Source organism: Acinonyx jubatus, chromosome B4 (assembly GCF_027475565.1).
Source record: "Acinonyx jubatus isolate Ajub_Pintada_27869175 chromosome B4, VMU_Ajub_asm_v1.0, whole genome shotgun sequence".
Taxonomy (NCBI): domain Eukaryota; kingdom Metazoa; phylum Chordata; class Mammalia; order Carnivora; family Felidae; genus Acinonyx; species Acinonyx jubatus.
This window is the reverse complement of record NC_069387.1, coordinates 121603068-121617706: the sequence shown is the minus strand read 5'-3', so window position 1 is coordinate 121617706 and position 14639 is coordinate 121603068. Positions and strand designations below refer to the sequence as shown.

The following is a 14639-nucleotide window of genomic DNA, read 5'->3' as shown; positions in this document are numbered from 1 at the left end:
GGGCCCCAGGGGAAGTATCAGGGTGGTCAGGAGGCAGAAGACTGGAGCCAGGAGAAGGCCAAGGCCAAAGCCTTCATTGGGGTTCCCATGGGAAAGGTAGAGGAAGCCATTCAGGATTGTCTAGTTTGTGTAATTTCAGCAGGCTTTGTGGCATCGTTGTCCCTAGTTGTCTGGTCCTAGCCCCAGGATGATGATGTGGGGCAGGGAAACATTGGCTTGGTGAATGCGAGTCAGATAAGAAGGTAGGTGGGGGTGTGTTCTTGGATCTGTGGGTCTGCACATGACAGGCATGTTCCAGGCAAGCTGCCACCACCCCCGGGACTTAGCTTGCCTCGGGAAAAACAGTCTCTCCTGAATCTCTAAGGCCCCAGAGAAATGTCACAGTATCAAAAAATAAAAAAATAAAAATAAAAATCCCTAACAGTACCTGAAGACACATTCAACTCAGTGCCTGGCCCAGAGTAAGCACTCACTGTTTGGTAGTTACTGTTGTTATTATTATTATTATTATTATTATTATTATTATTATATTTGCGATTATTAGTCAAAGAGGGGTAGGAAAGGCTGCTAAAGGAATCTAGAAAGATCTGATTAGGTGTTTATCTTATCCCCAAATAAAGCCATTTAATTTATGATAGTATTGCTGTACAAAGCAAGATTCTTCATCATAAAACAATGTTCTGTTTTTCAATTGAATGGTTCAGTTTGCACTCTAAGATTTCCCTTGATCGTCACTATAGGTCATTCTTTAGAAGCCTAAGATTTGTCAGATTACTTGCTTGTAGGAACGTTTTTTTATTTTTTATTTTAACTGTTTATCTGTTTATTTTGAGAGAGAGAGAGCAGGGAGAGGCAGAGAGAGAGAGAGAGAGAGAGAGAGAGAGAGAATCCCAAGCAGGCTCCATACTGTCAGCACAGAGCCCGATGTGGGATTCGATCCCATGAACTGTGAGTTCGTAATCTGAGCTGAAATCAAGAGTCACTTAAGTGATTGAGCCACCCAGGTGCCCCGTACAAACCTCTTTTTAGAGGTCACCTTTGTACTATCAAATTCATAACAGATGGGTAAGTCAGTGAATATAGTTCTGTAGAGTGTGAATTGGTATCATCACCATATTGCTTACTATCCACCTTATCGCTAATAACCTTCACCCCAGCCCTTAACCCTCTATTTACTCCCTATATTCTAGCTGCTCTAAGTTTAAAAACCATCAGTAAAGTAGTTTTAAAGTCTTTAAAGTTTTCAAATATCTTTGACTTTCTCCACCAGGCAAAAGATTTTTCTTGGCTGCCATGCTCGCTGCCTCCTCATTGCAAATTCATCATGAGCACTGTCTCCTCCAGCCTGTCCTACAAGTTGCTATGTGCTCGCCCAGATGTGAGGACAGTGGACTTCATTAGCATAGGAGACAAAGAAGTGAAACTAAACATCTTTAGACAGCATCTCTCCATTCCCAACAAAGACCCCCTCCAACAGAGCCAATCCACTTTGAGGAAAAAAACAAACCCGAATCCTTTAAAACTCACGATCCTAGCGAATGAACTCAGAGAATGTAGAATCTACCGAGATGAGTATCAGTGTCTGAAGGAGTACTTGGAGGTGGTGTCTGTTCAGGAGCTCTGGGAATTGATTCTGAAATGCTGGATTGAGGACTATAGCTGGACTTTTACGCCAAAAAAGGCAAATTCAGACACGGTGGCTTTAGGAGAAGGTAGGCCTTGACCAGTATTGACAACCTGCTAGAGTCCACAGGGAGAAAGATGTATGGTGGACCACCCAGAGGAGGAGGGTCCAAGGATGGGGTTGTCAGAGAAAATACAAGATGCTCAGTTAAATTGTAATTTCAGACAAAGAACAGTCCTTTAGTAAAAGTATGTCTCAATTATTGCATGGGACACACTTATACTAAAAATTAGTTGAATTACAAATAAATAATTTCATTACAAGTATATCCCAGATTATTGCATGGGACATACTTATACCCAAAATTGATTTTTTGTTTATCTAAAATTAAAATTTAACTAGTTACTCTGCGTTTTTATTTGCTAAATCCAACAACCCTGTCTAGGGAGCTCTGTGCTGACTGTAAAGGGAACCATATTAGACAATTTTTCAGGAATCTAAGAAATGGGCCTTTATTATTTCTATAACTCAACTCTTTTGAGCCTATAGTTCAAGTGATGGCAGAAACCTGATTCAGTTCATCTAGGTTAAATCCATCAATTCAGCTTTTTTTTTTTTTTTTTTGGGTACAATTCAGGGTGTTTTCAGTCAAGAGAGGATTTGTGTCCTTCCTGTGTGTGTTTCTTTGGGGTTGAGCTTAAATCTGAGGGTCTTGGTGCTGGATGTCCTTGGTTGTCATCTGTCCCTGCTGGCTTCCACTGAGGTGGTCATGGCCCCAGATGGTCCACGGATACTGACTTCCTCCAATGCTGGCATCCTCTAGGATGGCTGTGTTCCCATCTGCTCTTGGGTTGTTCGATCTATGCTGCCATCTGCTGCCATTTACCTTCACTCTAATGTGAGGAGGCCCCTCTCCTCCACTAACATCTGCACTCTCCTGGAGCCCGTAGTCTTGTGGGTACTCAACATTCCCGACAGAGAATGTTGGTTGCTCACTGCACCTTCAGAGATCTGGCTCCGTAGGTGTCCCCATAGTGGTTTCTGCTCTCTGGTTCTGGGGGCATCAGAAGATCTACAGGCACTGGCCTTGTAGGCTCCCAATGGGAGGCACAGCACAGGCTGTCTGTACTATTGGGTCCCCAGGTGCATCCAGTAGGTCCCCTGTCCCTGCTCACAGCTTGGGTTCAGGGAACAGCACAGGCCCACCTGAGCAACTCTGTTGCTCTCTTCTCGCACTGTCTCCTCCACCTTGCTTGGTTCAGTCCTCTTTAGCTCACCCTGTAACTGAGTCTGTTGTTTGTGGTTAAAAGACGTATTCCATGAGTTGGTCAGGCATTTTTGTCTTTTGATATTCCACAGTCTTTTGAGAAGCAAAGTTTGTTCTCAAAGCCATTATCTCTGCTAGGAGCTTCAAAAGGCTTTTGAAACTTCAGTTTCTACCATAATAACCTTCTCTTAAGTTTGATGAATTTGGAATGGAGCAGGAAGGGGGATGTGGGGGTGGGGAAAGAAGCAGAAAATACTTGCAATGAAAGACACGTCGGTTGGTGTGACCACATATTGTCCTGCCCCATTTTTTTTTGCTCTAGACTTTGCATTTCTGCAAATAAAATGAATTGCAAATTTAGCGTGCTCTCCCTCACCTGAAAGGAGGTGAAAGAAAGGTCTCTGTGCCCTGAGAAGAGTCACGCAGGCAAGGTGGCCCATGGCTGTGCCCAGGGATATTCCTGCTTGTCTGGGACTGTGCGGGAAAGCCCAGGCCCTCCTCTCCCCAGCTGACTTTCCTCCTCCTGCCCACTGACCCCTCCTCAGGCCCAAGGCACTCAGCCACAGGTACAGGAAGAACTTGGTAAACCTGGGGTCAACTTCAGAAGGAGCTTGTACAGCTGGGGCTGAGCAGCTCCCTCTGCGTAAAGATTATAGGTGTTTGAGGTTCATTCCCCAGTGCTGGCACAAGAAGTCCATTTAGAACGGTAGACTCTGTTCTTTCTCTCAGTGGTCTTAAGGATCTCTTTAAAGCTGGTCATAAAGCCAGCGGGAATCCAGCTCTGGCTGAAAAAGCTAAGGGTCAGGTGAGTAACATAGAGCTGGCTCCAGTGGTGTCTGTGGTAAGATAGCAATCATACCAAAAAACCATTCAGACCCGTCGATGCAAACTTGATATTTGAAAGTATTAATAGACTGCTCAGTAGTATGATAATTGGCAAGCTTTCCAGCTTATAACCATAGCTAACATAGACGTATTAGTTGGGACAAAGTGGATGATAACTTAATGCCTGAAAGTATGGGCTCCAAAGCCAGGCAGTCTATGCTCAAATCCCAGTTCTGCACTTACTCCTGTGTGACTGGCTAACTTATTTAACATCTCTGGGCTTTATTTTTCTTATTTGTAAGACAGGGGAAGTTATATAGTATCTGCCTATAGGATGATTAAAGGAAACAAGTTGTATAGTCATACACGACATTTAGCCGTTTAGAATGATGCCTGGCAGATGTGCACGGTTCTTTTTGTCATTGCTGTCATTGTGTTATCTGTACAGCACCGGATGGCTGGGTGGCCGACACTCTGTGCTTTTTTGAGCATCTCACATTGTGGATTGGCCGAGGATGAGATATTCCAGCTTTTGGACATGCTGGGCTACAGGGATCACTACAAAGTGACCATGTTGCACTGGGCTGCCCTCCGCAATGCCAGCAGACAGTGGGTCCAGGAGAAGCCCAATGGCCTCCTGTACTTCAGGCACCAGTCCCTGCAGAGTGCTGTGGAGCACAAGCTTCTTGGTTAAGGGCTTAAATCTGTGTAAGTACCTGCTAGTTCGGAAAAGGGAAGTTTGCATTCAAGGGAAAGCTTGCAGCTAACGTTTCTCAAGTAGGAATGAATCTGTAAACATGGGTATACATGGTCATATAAATTAATACTTGTACCTGGTTGTGAGTAACTGAGACCTGACTTCAACGGCTTACATCCCAGGGTTTATTCTCTCACATGAGAACTTTCTGAAAGGAGGCAGTTCAGGGCTGCCCTGTTGGCTCCACAAAGTCATCTGGGACCCTCTTCCTTCTATGTCCCTGATCCACACATTAGCTTGCATTCTCAGGGTCATCTCATGTGCATGACTGCTGGAAGCAGCATGGCTGCTGGAGCTCCAGCCATCGCATTTTGGGCAATAGGAAGGATGAAAAGAAGGGTTTGCATTTCCTTTTAAGGAGCTTTCCCAGGTTTTCACCAACATTTCCACTCTGTCTCTAAAACGTCATTTGGCCACAGTTAGATATGAGAAAAGTTGGGGAACAGAGGTTTCAATGGAGTGTGTTGCTACCCTAAACTAAGGTGGGCATCTGTTACTAACAAAGATGAGGGAGATGGTTATTGGATAGGCATTAGCAGTTTCTGCCCTAATTCTGGAATCAAATTCTTTTTTTTTTAAAGTTTATTTATTTTGAGAGAGACAGAGAGCATGCGTGCACTTGTGCAAGTGGGGAGGGGCAGAGAGAGAGAGAGTCCCAAACAACCTCTGTGCTGTCAATGCAGAGCCCAATGTGGGGCTCAGTCTCACAAACCATGAGATCATGACTTGAGACGAAAGCAAGAGCTGGATGCTTAACCAACTGAGCTACGCTGTCGCCCCTGAAATCAAATTCTTATCCCCTTCTGAAAGGATTGAGGTCTGAATCTGAGAAACAATGGCAATCACAGACTCTTGACCTAGAAGCAGAGCCCTCTAGCCACACAGAGAACTTCAGGTTCGTGGACTTCAAAAACCTTACATCACAGCCTCTGCAAAGATTCTAAGCTCTGTGCAAATTTCCTTTCGGGTTTACTATGTCCTCTTTCACTTTCTTTTTTAAAAGATTGTTTCCCTCCTACATTGTCGTCATTCCCACCACCTCTTAAGTTACATAATGTAGCGAAGGGGGGTGGGGAGTGAGGATGCTCTTAGGTGTGATGTCAGTTCTTCTGCTCACTTGGTCTCTGATGGTTTGCAACACACTTAGTCTCTCCATTTTCCTGTAGAACAGTAACACTCTTGGAGGTGCAGGGACAAGGCTATGGTGTGGCTGTTAAAATTCTGGGTATATGCTGTAGCCCTTCTCTGCACTGTGAGCCCCTAAAGAAAGCACTGCTGGCAACATTCACTATTGTCAGGAAAACAAAGACAACAACAACAACCAGGATGTGAATACATCTTTACCAGAGGCGCCAGGAATTGTAATTGCAACAATTCACTTCCAGGTAGCTTGAGCATGGGAAGTAAAGCATATCCTACAAGGAGAAAAAAGATGCCAAAGCGAAGGCTGTAGGACTTGAGTCTGCTATGATATTTTTTGGTAAAGGGCTATCTTTTGATATATTTTGTCCCAATGTCTTATCAATTATTTTGGGGCAAACTAGTCTCTTAGCCACACGTATATGTGGATGCTTCTTTCCTTTGAAATTAATACTCTGTTTACATATTGTATTCAGTTTGTAAGTATTGTATTCAATTTGTAACTTAAGTTACTCCTACCAAAAATTGGCTAGAGGCAGGCTTTGTACCCTGGGCTGTGGTCCAGCAACATCTTTTCCCTTTTTGCTACTAGAGCTGAGGATTGTTTGGCCTTATATACTCTTTGTATGTGGGTGAACATATGCGTGTACATGTGTGTGTGCATACGTGCATATCAGTGGGGCTGAAAAGGGAAAGGGCGGTTAGGGGGGAGACCCAGAAAACTGGGAAATGCTGTTTTAGTGCGGCCAGAGCATTGTCACATCTTGTTGCCCCTGGCCATCATAACCACCACTATTATTTAGCGCTTTCACTGTGCCAGCCGCTTCATATACCTTATTCCATTTATTTCTCGTGTACACAGAAAGTTCTCTGGCTAGGTTAGGTCGTATCAGTTCTGTTTCCCACCAGCCTCCTAGAAAGTCCTCACCTGCCCCAGATGCCTGCGGGAGACCCTGAGCAGTGTTACCTGTGCTCCTCTGTCTGTTGGCTGTGGCCACCACGTAGAGGCTCTTCTGGTTTGTGCTTACTGACGTGGGTACCTCCCAGCTGCCCCTGCAGGGCTCCCCCGAGGGAAACCAAGCCTCATGCTGGGGTCCCTGTCTCTTTGCCCTCTGGCAGCCAGCCCTTGAGGTGTCGGGATGGTGCTGGTGTCCAAAGGGAGAGAAGGTGTTTTCTGGGAGACCTGAACCATGCGACCTCCTCCCCCAAACCTCACCCTCTCCCGGGGTCTCAGGGAGCCCTTCCTGGAAAGAGCTCCTTCCTTTACTTCGTATAACCCGTCACTTCATAGAAGCTCCGAAAACCAAGTCTGTGAAGCCCATTTTGCAGCGATTAATTGTTGAGTAGAAGGGTCCAGCCTAGCATAATGGGTAAAAGTGGCCCCTGATGCTAAATCGGGGTGAGCCTTGGCTTTTCCACTTCCTAGCTGAAGACCAGATCCCTCTCTACCCACATCCCTCTTTTGTAAAATAATAAGTGTACCAAGCTCAGAACATTATGACTAGCAAGCATTCAATGTGTAATTCATGTAATTACAAGCACTTAGACTAGGCCTGGCCCATAGTGAATTCTTAAGAAGTGTTAGCCATTCTGAATTCTCCCTTTGTTTTACTCATCTGTCTCCCCTGTGGCCTTTTACCTACCATCCTTCCCAAAATGATCCATGCAAATCAGCTGGTAATCTTGAATTCTGTTAGCCTAAGTGTTATTCCATTTCATCAAACACCTTCAAGCAGGTCTGAGTTCCCTGGGCCCCACTCCAGTTACATTCAATAGATGTTTGCTGAATGAATGCACAGCTATTCCTGGCAGTTGGCATTTTGGGCCTGCCATTTCTAGAAGCTTCCATATCCCTTGTTTTAGGAGCCAGTACTGACCCTCAGCCTCTGGTGTTTGCCTGCAGTGGAATCAGGATCTGGAGGGATGAGCACAGGAAGGGAAGTGTGAGCTACTCACTACCTGTTCACCTGCTACCTGCAGGTGACACTGTGGTCATGGTAGAGGAGCAGCCTCATTTCACCCTGTCTTTACCTCACTCCCAGGCCCGCGTGCTGTTTGGCAAAGAGTCTACCTTCTTTCCGACTGGCGATCGCTATGGCATCTACTATAAATGATTTCTTGTTAAGAGCAAGGACTTTCAATCTGACAGAACTGGCCTGGGCTTGTGAAAGGTGCTTAACTTTCTAAGACTCAGTTTCTCACCTGCAAAATGGGGATGATGGTAGTGTTTACCTCGAGGGTATTAAAAATGCTAAGTATACCTAGCGTAAGGTGCTTATATACAGCGTCCGGCACAATGATAAGCACCGTGGTGGCTGTGACAGCTAATTGCCAATATTTCCAGCGCCTCCACCCACCATGGGAAGCACTTTCTGGTCCCTTTATTGGGGAGCATCATGTGACCCGTTCTGTGCAACGAGTTGTATGTGGCTACTGGCGATGTTCAAGATGGCGGCTGGTCTGTCAGTCCTGGCATGGGCAGACCTGGATTTGGAGATTCAGCCAGGACCCTCATTATCTGTGATGGCACGATGAGCCTTTGCTGTTTTAAGCCACTGAGATTTTGAGGTGATTTGTCCACACAGCACAATGTAGCCTGTCATGAGAGAAAAGAGCAGTACAGAAATGTCCACCAGAAAGTGTGCCCGTGAGAACTGTGCTGAACTTTGCACAGATGATGCTGTGGTCAGGCCATCCCTCCCGTCTCATGTTAAGTGGAGAAGCACTGGAATCGAGTCAGAAAGTTTGAATCCTGCTTCTCCACTCACGTGCTGGCCAGAGACCAGCCACCTGGCCCCTCTGACTTTAAGTAATTTCATTTGTCATATGGAGATTGTATTAGGGTTCTCTGGAGAAACAGGACCACTAGGATTAGTTCTCTATCTCTTTCTATCTCTGTGTATCTCTCTATGTGTGTATCTCTACATAGATATCTAGAAAAAGATTTATTGTGCAGTTTTGGCTCACGTGATTGTGGACATTGGGAGGTCCCAGGATCTTGCCGTCTGCAAGCTAGAGGTGCGGGAAAGCTGGTGGTAGTGCTAGTGGGGACCAGGGGAGTCAGTGCTGTAATTTCTAGTCTAAGTCTAAAGGTCTGAGTGCTGAGAAGACAGAGGTTCCAGCTGGAGCCGAGGGGAAGATTTGCCCTTCCTCTGCCTTTTTTTTTCTATTCCGGCCCTCAACAGATTGGATGAGGCCCGTCTGCAGTGGTGAGGGCAATCTCCTTCACTCAGTGGACTCATTCAAGTGCTAGTCTCTTCCAGAAACCCCCTCACAGGCACACTGGGAAACAGTACCTAACCAGCTCTCTGGGCATCCCTTCGCCCAGGAAAGTTGACATGAGAAATTATATGGGAAAATCACAGGGATTTTCATATCCTTTCATATCTCACAAGGGTATTTTGTACAAAGATAAACTTAGGGCACCTGGGTGGCTCAGTCGGTTAAGCATCCGACTCTTGATTTCTGCTCAGGCCATGATCTCATGGTTCATGAGTTGGAGCCTCACATCAGGCTCTGTGCTGGCAGCATGGAGCCTGCTCAGGATTCTCTCTTGCCTCTCTCTGCCCCTTCCCTGTTCACGCTCTGTGTCTCTGAAAATAAATAAATAAACTTAAAAAAAAATAAACTCAGTGTTTTTTATGACAATGTTTTGTACACATTAAGCACTGTGTTTAATACTCTAAATCTCGGATGCAGGGTAACATTTGTCCCAGTTCTCTTTCTCTCTCATTCCCCACAAAAATGCCCTTGCCATGCTCAGTGCAAGGAGGAACTTTCCTTCCTCTTCCATGGGTTTCTGAAGCAGGTGTGCCATCCAGCCCTGTGTCCCATTCATCTTGCGAGAAAAAACATCAAGCAGAACATTTTAAATACTTCTATTTTTAACTTTCAAGGATAGGTATCTTGAAGTTCTTTTTTTTTTTTTTTAAGTTTATTTATTTATTTTGAAAGAGAGAAAGGGAGAGAGAGAGAGAATCCCAAGCAGGCTCTGCACTGCCAGCACAGAGCCTGATGCAGGGCTCGAACTCATGAACCGTGAGATCATGACCTGAGCTGAAATCAAGAGTCAGATGGCTTAACCGCTTAACTAACTGAGCCACCCAGGCACCCCCCTTGAAGTTTTTAATGAAACCAAGCCCTTCTGTTTTTAAGCAGGTTGTTTCTGGGTAGTAAGATTGGTTGGAATCATTTCTCTTTGCTAGTGAAAGCATAGTAAACTTGGCTCTAACATCCAATTTGCCATTAATTTGCTTAGCTCCCCGCGGCCTAGATGAGACCCAGGTGGCAGGCGAACTTCTCCAAATTGCGTGTCCTCAAATTTTGGAAAGTGCTTATTTATGTGGTAGCCGTGGTATATGTTTAACATAGAAAAGTGGGTTACAAATATTTCTTTGGGAGAGGGGAAGACACCATGAAAAATGAGCATGCTCCGTAGCTTCTCAAAAATCTGGGTCAGTGATCACAACTGTAACTAATTCTTTGGTAAATTCAGACTGACTTATAAGAAGATGCACTTTGGGGGCACCTGGGTGGCTCAGTCAGTTAAGCATCCGACTTCAGCTCAGGTCACGATCTTGCAGTTTGTGGGTTCGAGCCCTACATTGGACTCTGTGCCGACAGGTCAGAGCTTGGAGCCTGCTTCAGATTTTGTGTCTCTCTCTTTCTCTGCCCCTCCCCACTCACTCTGTCTCTCAAAAATAAATATTAAAAAAAAAAATCAAAGAAGATATATTTTTAATATTTCAGGTTTTTTTTTCAAGCTACTATTTCATTGTGTCTAATTATGGCCACAGAGCTGTTATCTACTGTATGTTTTATTTTTTTATTTAAAAAAAATTTTTTTTTTAACGTTTATTTATTTTTGAGACAGAGACAGAGCATGAACGGGGGAGGGTCAGAGAGAGAGGGAGACACAGAATCTGAAACAGGCTCCAGGCTCTGAGCCATCAGCACAGAGCCTGACACGGGGCTTGAACTCACGGACCGCGAGATCATGACCTGAGCCGAAGTCGGACGCTTAACCGACTGAGCCACCCAGGTGCCCCACTACTGTATGTTTTCATACAGTAAGAAGGCAGACACATTCAACTGTCATTGATTTTTCAATAGGTGTGGTCACTCCTGTCAGAGAAAGCCGTCCATATACCTTTCAGAACCCAACAAATCACAAGAAGACACATTTCCACCGAATCTTAGTTCAATACTTCCAATGGCAAACCACTTTCTGGAGGGTATTTGAGGAGCTGCCGTGGCATTTGAAAATGAGTGGCTCCTGGGTGGGGGTTGTGCAGCTTTCTGTCAAGTCCTAGGTAAGACGTGTCCTCTTCATGTGGCGTTTGGGCAGATTTCGTTCCTCCTTCGCCAAACACTGTGTTTGGATACCCATGGCTCCTTTCAGCAGGGCACGTTCATTCACTTAGTCGTTTGGCAACCCATTCGTTCATTCGGATGGGCCCATCATTCGGCACCAGTTTCTGTGGCTGACGGATTCCCAGCGTTGCTCCATTGGATCGTCTGGCTCTGCAGTGTTCTCTTCCCTTCTTGAATCCACATGGATTCCTCTCAGAGAGGAGGATTCCAGAGAGAGAAGGACTTGTAGTTGGGCAAGGACAAAGGATTGGCTATATTCTCCTGCCGGACCCACCTAATCTCCTCCCTTTCCTTTCTTCTCCCTCCTCTCCACCCTTCTCCTTCTCTTCATCTCCCCTGCTTTCTTGTCCTCTTATGTACCCCTTTGGCAGATGTGTATCATTGACCCACTCTGTCTCCCATGTTCTTGGAGGCCCCGGGGATGCAGGAATGAGTGAAATCTGGCTCTATCTAGCTGGGCAGATGTGGAGCCAGAGAAGAGCTACACATGGGGAACAGTGCTTCACTAGAGCAAAGACCCAGAGCTGGGCACGCTCGGGACAGGGAGGGGCTTGCTCTGCCTGGTAGATTCGGGGAGCCTGCCTAGAGGAGGGGCCTCCTGGACAGAGACGCGGCAATGGCTTTGACTGCTTAAGAGGGACAAGTTCACATCTATCTGGTGACCTACCAAAGTCGTAGTGGTCAAGGAGTTTATGAATAGGCTAATGGGATGGGGCAAATCGAACAGCTTCCTTCAAGGCATGAAATACTAAAATGACTCACATGAATTCATTGTGTTACAAGTATCACAGATTCTGTATCGAAGATCCAAAACCTGAGCTTCTGGACATGGCTGCACCTCATCCACTACTGGAATGTGTTAGCAGAAGTCGGGTATGATGCTGCTGGGGCCTATTTACTCACAGTGGCCAAGGTTAAAGCTGAGAAGTGCCATAAAATGAGGAAGAGACATACACTGTCAGGTACAGTGAGTAGCTAGGTTTCCATAGTCCATTTCGCTGGGATGTTAAGTGGCCAAGAGTTACTGTTCTCCCGTTTCCTCATCTAATTCCAATCACTCCAACAGACCTCCCTGTGTGTTCCTACCCACAATGTAGGCCACCAATTTCTGAAGCTAGGAAATGGGGGGGAAAGTGTTAATTCTGAAATGGCTCCTCTGTATCGTCTTGCTGTGGCTGTTTCCTATGCATTTTTTTCTTTCTCTATTTTCTCATGGCTTCAACCACACTGCTAACATCTCCCTCCTTGATCTGCGTTTGCAGCCTTGATGGCCTTTTGGAAGATCGGTGTATGTGACCCCTTCCCTGAGAGCCACCAACAGTGTTGCTGCTCGATCAACAGCTTTCCTGAGTGACCAGCTGGGTAGTTCAGATGACATAGATGCAAATCCGAATTATTTTGGATACTCCCTCCCAGCTTGTTCTTTCCGTGTTCCCTCCATCTGCTCACAGTGCCCCCAGCTCCCTCCGGTGCCCCTCACTCGGCCCTGGAGACACGCCATTGCTGTTGAGGACGGCTTCGATCTGAATTGCAATGGCAGTACTTGGACTTGCTGCCTAAGGGCTTGGATCTGGACAGCACTTTGGCTCATATTTCTTCCCTTTCTCCCTTGCCTGTCTCTCTCTCTCCCCCTGTATTTCCGGGCTCACTAAACAGTAATAACATTCATTCATTCTTTCAACAGATAGTAACTGCGCACCTTCTCTGGGACATCGGACTCACTGGGTGCTACTGATATCATCAGTGAACTAGTTCAACGAATTCAACACTAGCTCAAAAATGACCCCTGCTCTCATGGTTTTGCCATCTAGTGGTCATAATAACAGATCTTGAGCATTTGTCACGGGCCAGGCTCTAAGTTCAATTCTTTATATGTCTTTTGCTTGATTCATGTCAAATCTCTGCAGTCCTGCTAATGCCTTGGTTGAAACTCAGGAAACTGAGTCTCAGAGAGGTGAAGCGAGTTGCCCAAGGTCTCCCGGGTAGTTAGGAGTGGATTTGGGCTGTGGTATTCCAGCATCCCTTTTGGTCCTTAAGCATGTAGCCTTTCCCTGTATTCTCACTGCCACGTATGAGTTATGTACCTTTGGAATTTCTCCGATCCACTAAACCCTCCGTGTGGAAGGACCCAAACGATCCTCCACAGATTCCAGTGTGTCAAATAAAGCCAGGATGCCTCTGGAATTGCATCAGTGCTTAGGGTGGTAGGGCGGAGGAAGCAGGGAGGGGGCGGGAGGTGGTGTGGGGGGAGCACTGTATGTCATAGGAAGCTGGAAGCTAGCCCCCAGAAGAGATCTTGAGGTGGGGGTGAAAGTCCTTCCTGATGATGTCACCCTGCTTGTTGGCACATGGTTGTTATGGTGATGGAAAGGCCTGGGGGCTGGGGGTTGCCAGTGGGAGGAAATCACCTAACATTTTAGCGTGTGAGAATTTTCTGGATGTAAATGAGCCTAGTTCAGAATGTGTCCCTTTGAGTTAGGCTGGAGACATGTGCAGGGCTTTCTGGTGATTCCATAAGCATGCTGCTCTGAGCTGCTGCTGGGTAGTCTCTGCTTACTCCAGGCCCCAGGGGGCTCCTTAGCAGGGGGTCCCGGCCTCCATCACTGCTGCCTTTGCCACCTTCCACCTTCCTCATCCCTTGTGTTCAGTCTTGGCCGATTCCCATAGATTTTACTTGGGAATATGGCCTCTTGCATCCTCTCTCTCATGGCAACCGGGCCCTCATTCCCTTTCTCTCATCAGTCTTCATAAAGCAAAGCAGAGTCAGTCTATGGCCATTTGTGTGTGTGTGGGGGGGGGGGGTGGTCTTCCTGAAGTCCTCCCATTTGGGTTGCTGAAAATAGAAGTCATAATGTTACAGCAAATACTCAGCGCCCAGGAAGAGACAAGCCCACGCACTCTCTGGGAATCAGAAGAGACTGTTTTATTGCCCACGGGTGCTGGCCCAGCGGAGTCACCTCCAAAGGCTGAGCCCTGAACCTTGGCATTGGCCTCCTTTTATGGCTGGGAGGGTAGGGGGTGGAGACACAAAAGAAAAAGGGGAGGGGGCCCTTATCAGTGGTGTTATCTGGGCAGTTAGTTGGTGGAGGCAGCAGGCAAACAAGATTAGGAAGCCAAAAGTATGCAAGGGAAGCCTCGGGCATCTGGCTAGCCCCTTTTATCTTGTTTTTACTAGCTTTTCTTCTCAATAAGACCAGCTACTTGTCACCAAAGTGATAGAATAGCCTTTGATTCATTGGAATGGGTTTAATGATAGCAGGAATCCTGTATAATCGTCAGAGGAGGCTTTCCAGGGGTCTGGCTGCTGTCTGGGCCTCCCCCAGACATGGCTTTTCCTACCGTGGTTATGTAGCCACACGCAGTCCTGAGACATTCTGCCCTCCTAGGGTGCTGCTGGAGGCAAGACCCTTAAGCAGGAATGTTCTTTCAGGCAGGTTTTTGAGAAATCCTGTATTATGGGCTGCGGTCTCAGGAATTGCTTGCCACTTCAGCCCTGTCCTCCCTTCTAATAAAGAGGTCTGGGCAAGCGTGCTTTGCCATGATTACAAGCTGATCCTCTGAATTAATTCAAGCGTTCACTGAGTGCCTGCGTCGTGGTGAGCCTGGTGCTAGATGCCAGGGACGCAGCAGTGGACAAGACAGACAGGGCTCCT

The 14639-nt window shown here is 46.5% G+C and overlaps 1 protein-coding gene across 1 annotated transcript in view; it reads left to right on the top strand.

Moving 5' to 3' along the window:
* The window catches only part of LOC106971877 (putative tetratricopeptide repeat protein 41), a 60495-nt gene that overhangs the window by 19125 nt on the left and 26731 nt on the right, over positions 1 to 14639 (top strand). The window contains 6 exon segments of the mRNA XM_053199637.1: positions 1269 to 1712; positions 4165 to 4196; positions 4198 to 4405; positions 10726 to 10895; positions 10897 to 10925; positions 11770 to 11948. Coding sequence (XP_053055612.1) covers positions 1269 to 1712; positions 4165 to 4196; positions 4198 to 4405; positions 10726 to 10895; positions 10897 to 10925; positions 11770 to 11948 — 1062 coding nt within the window.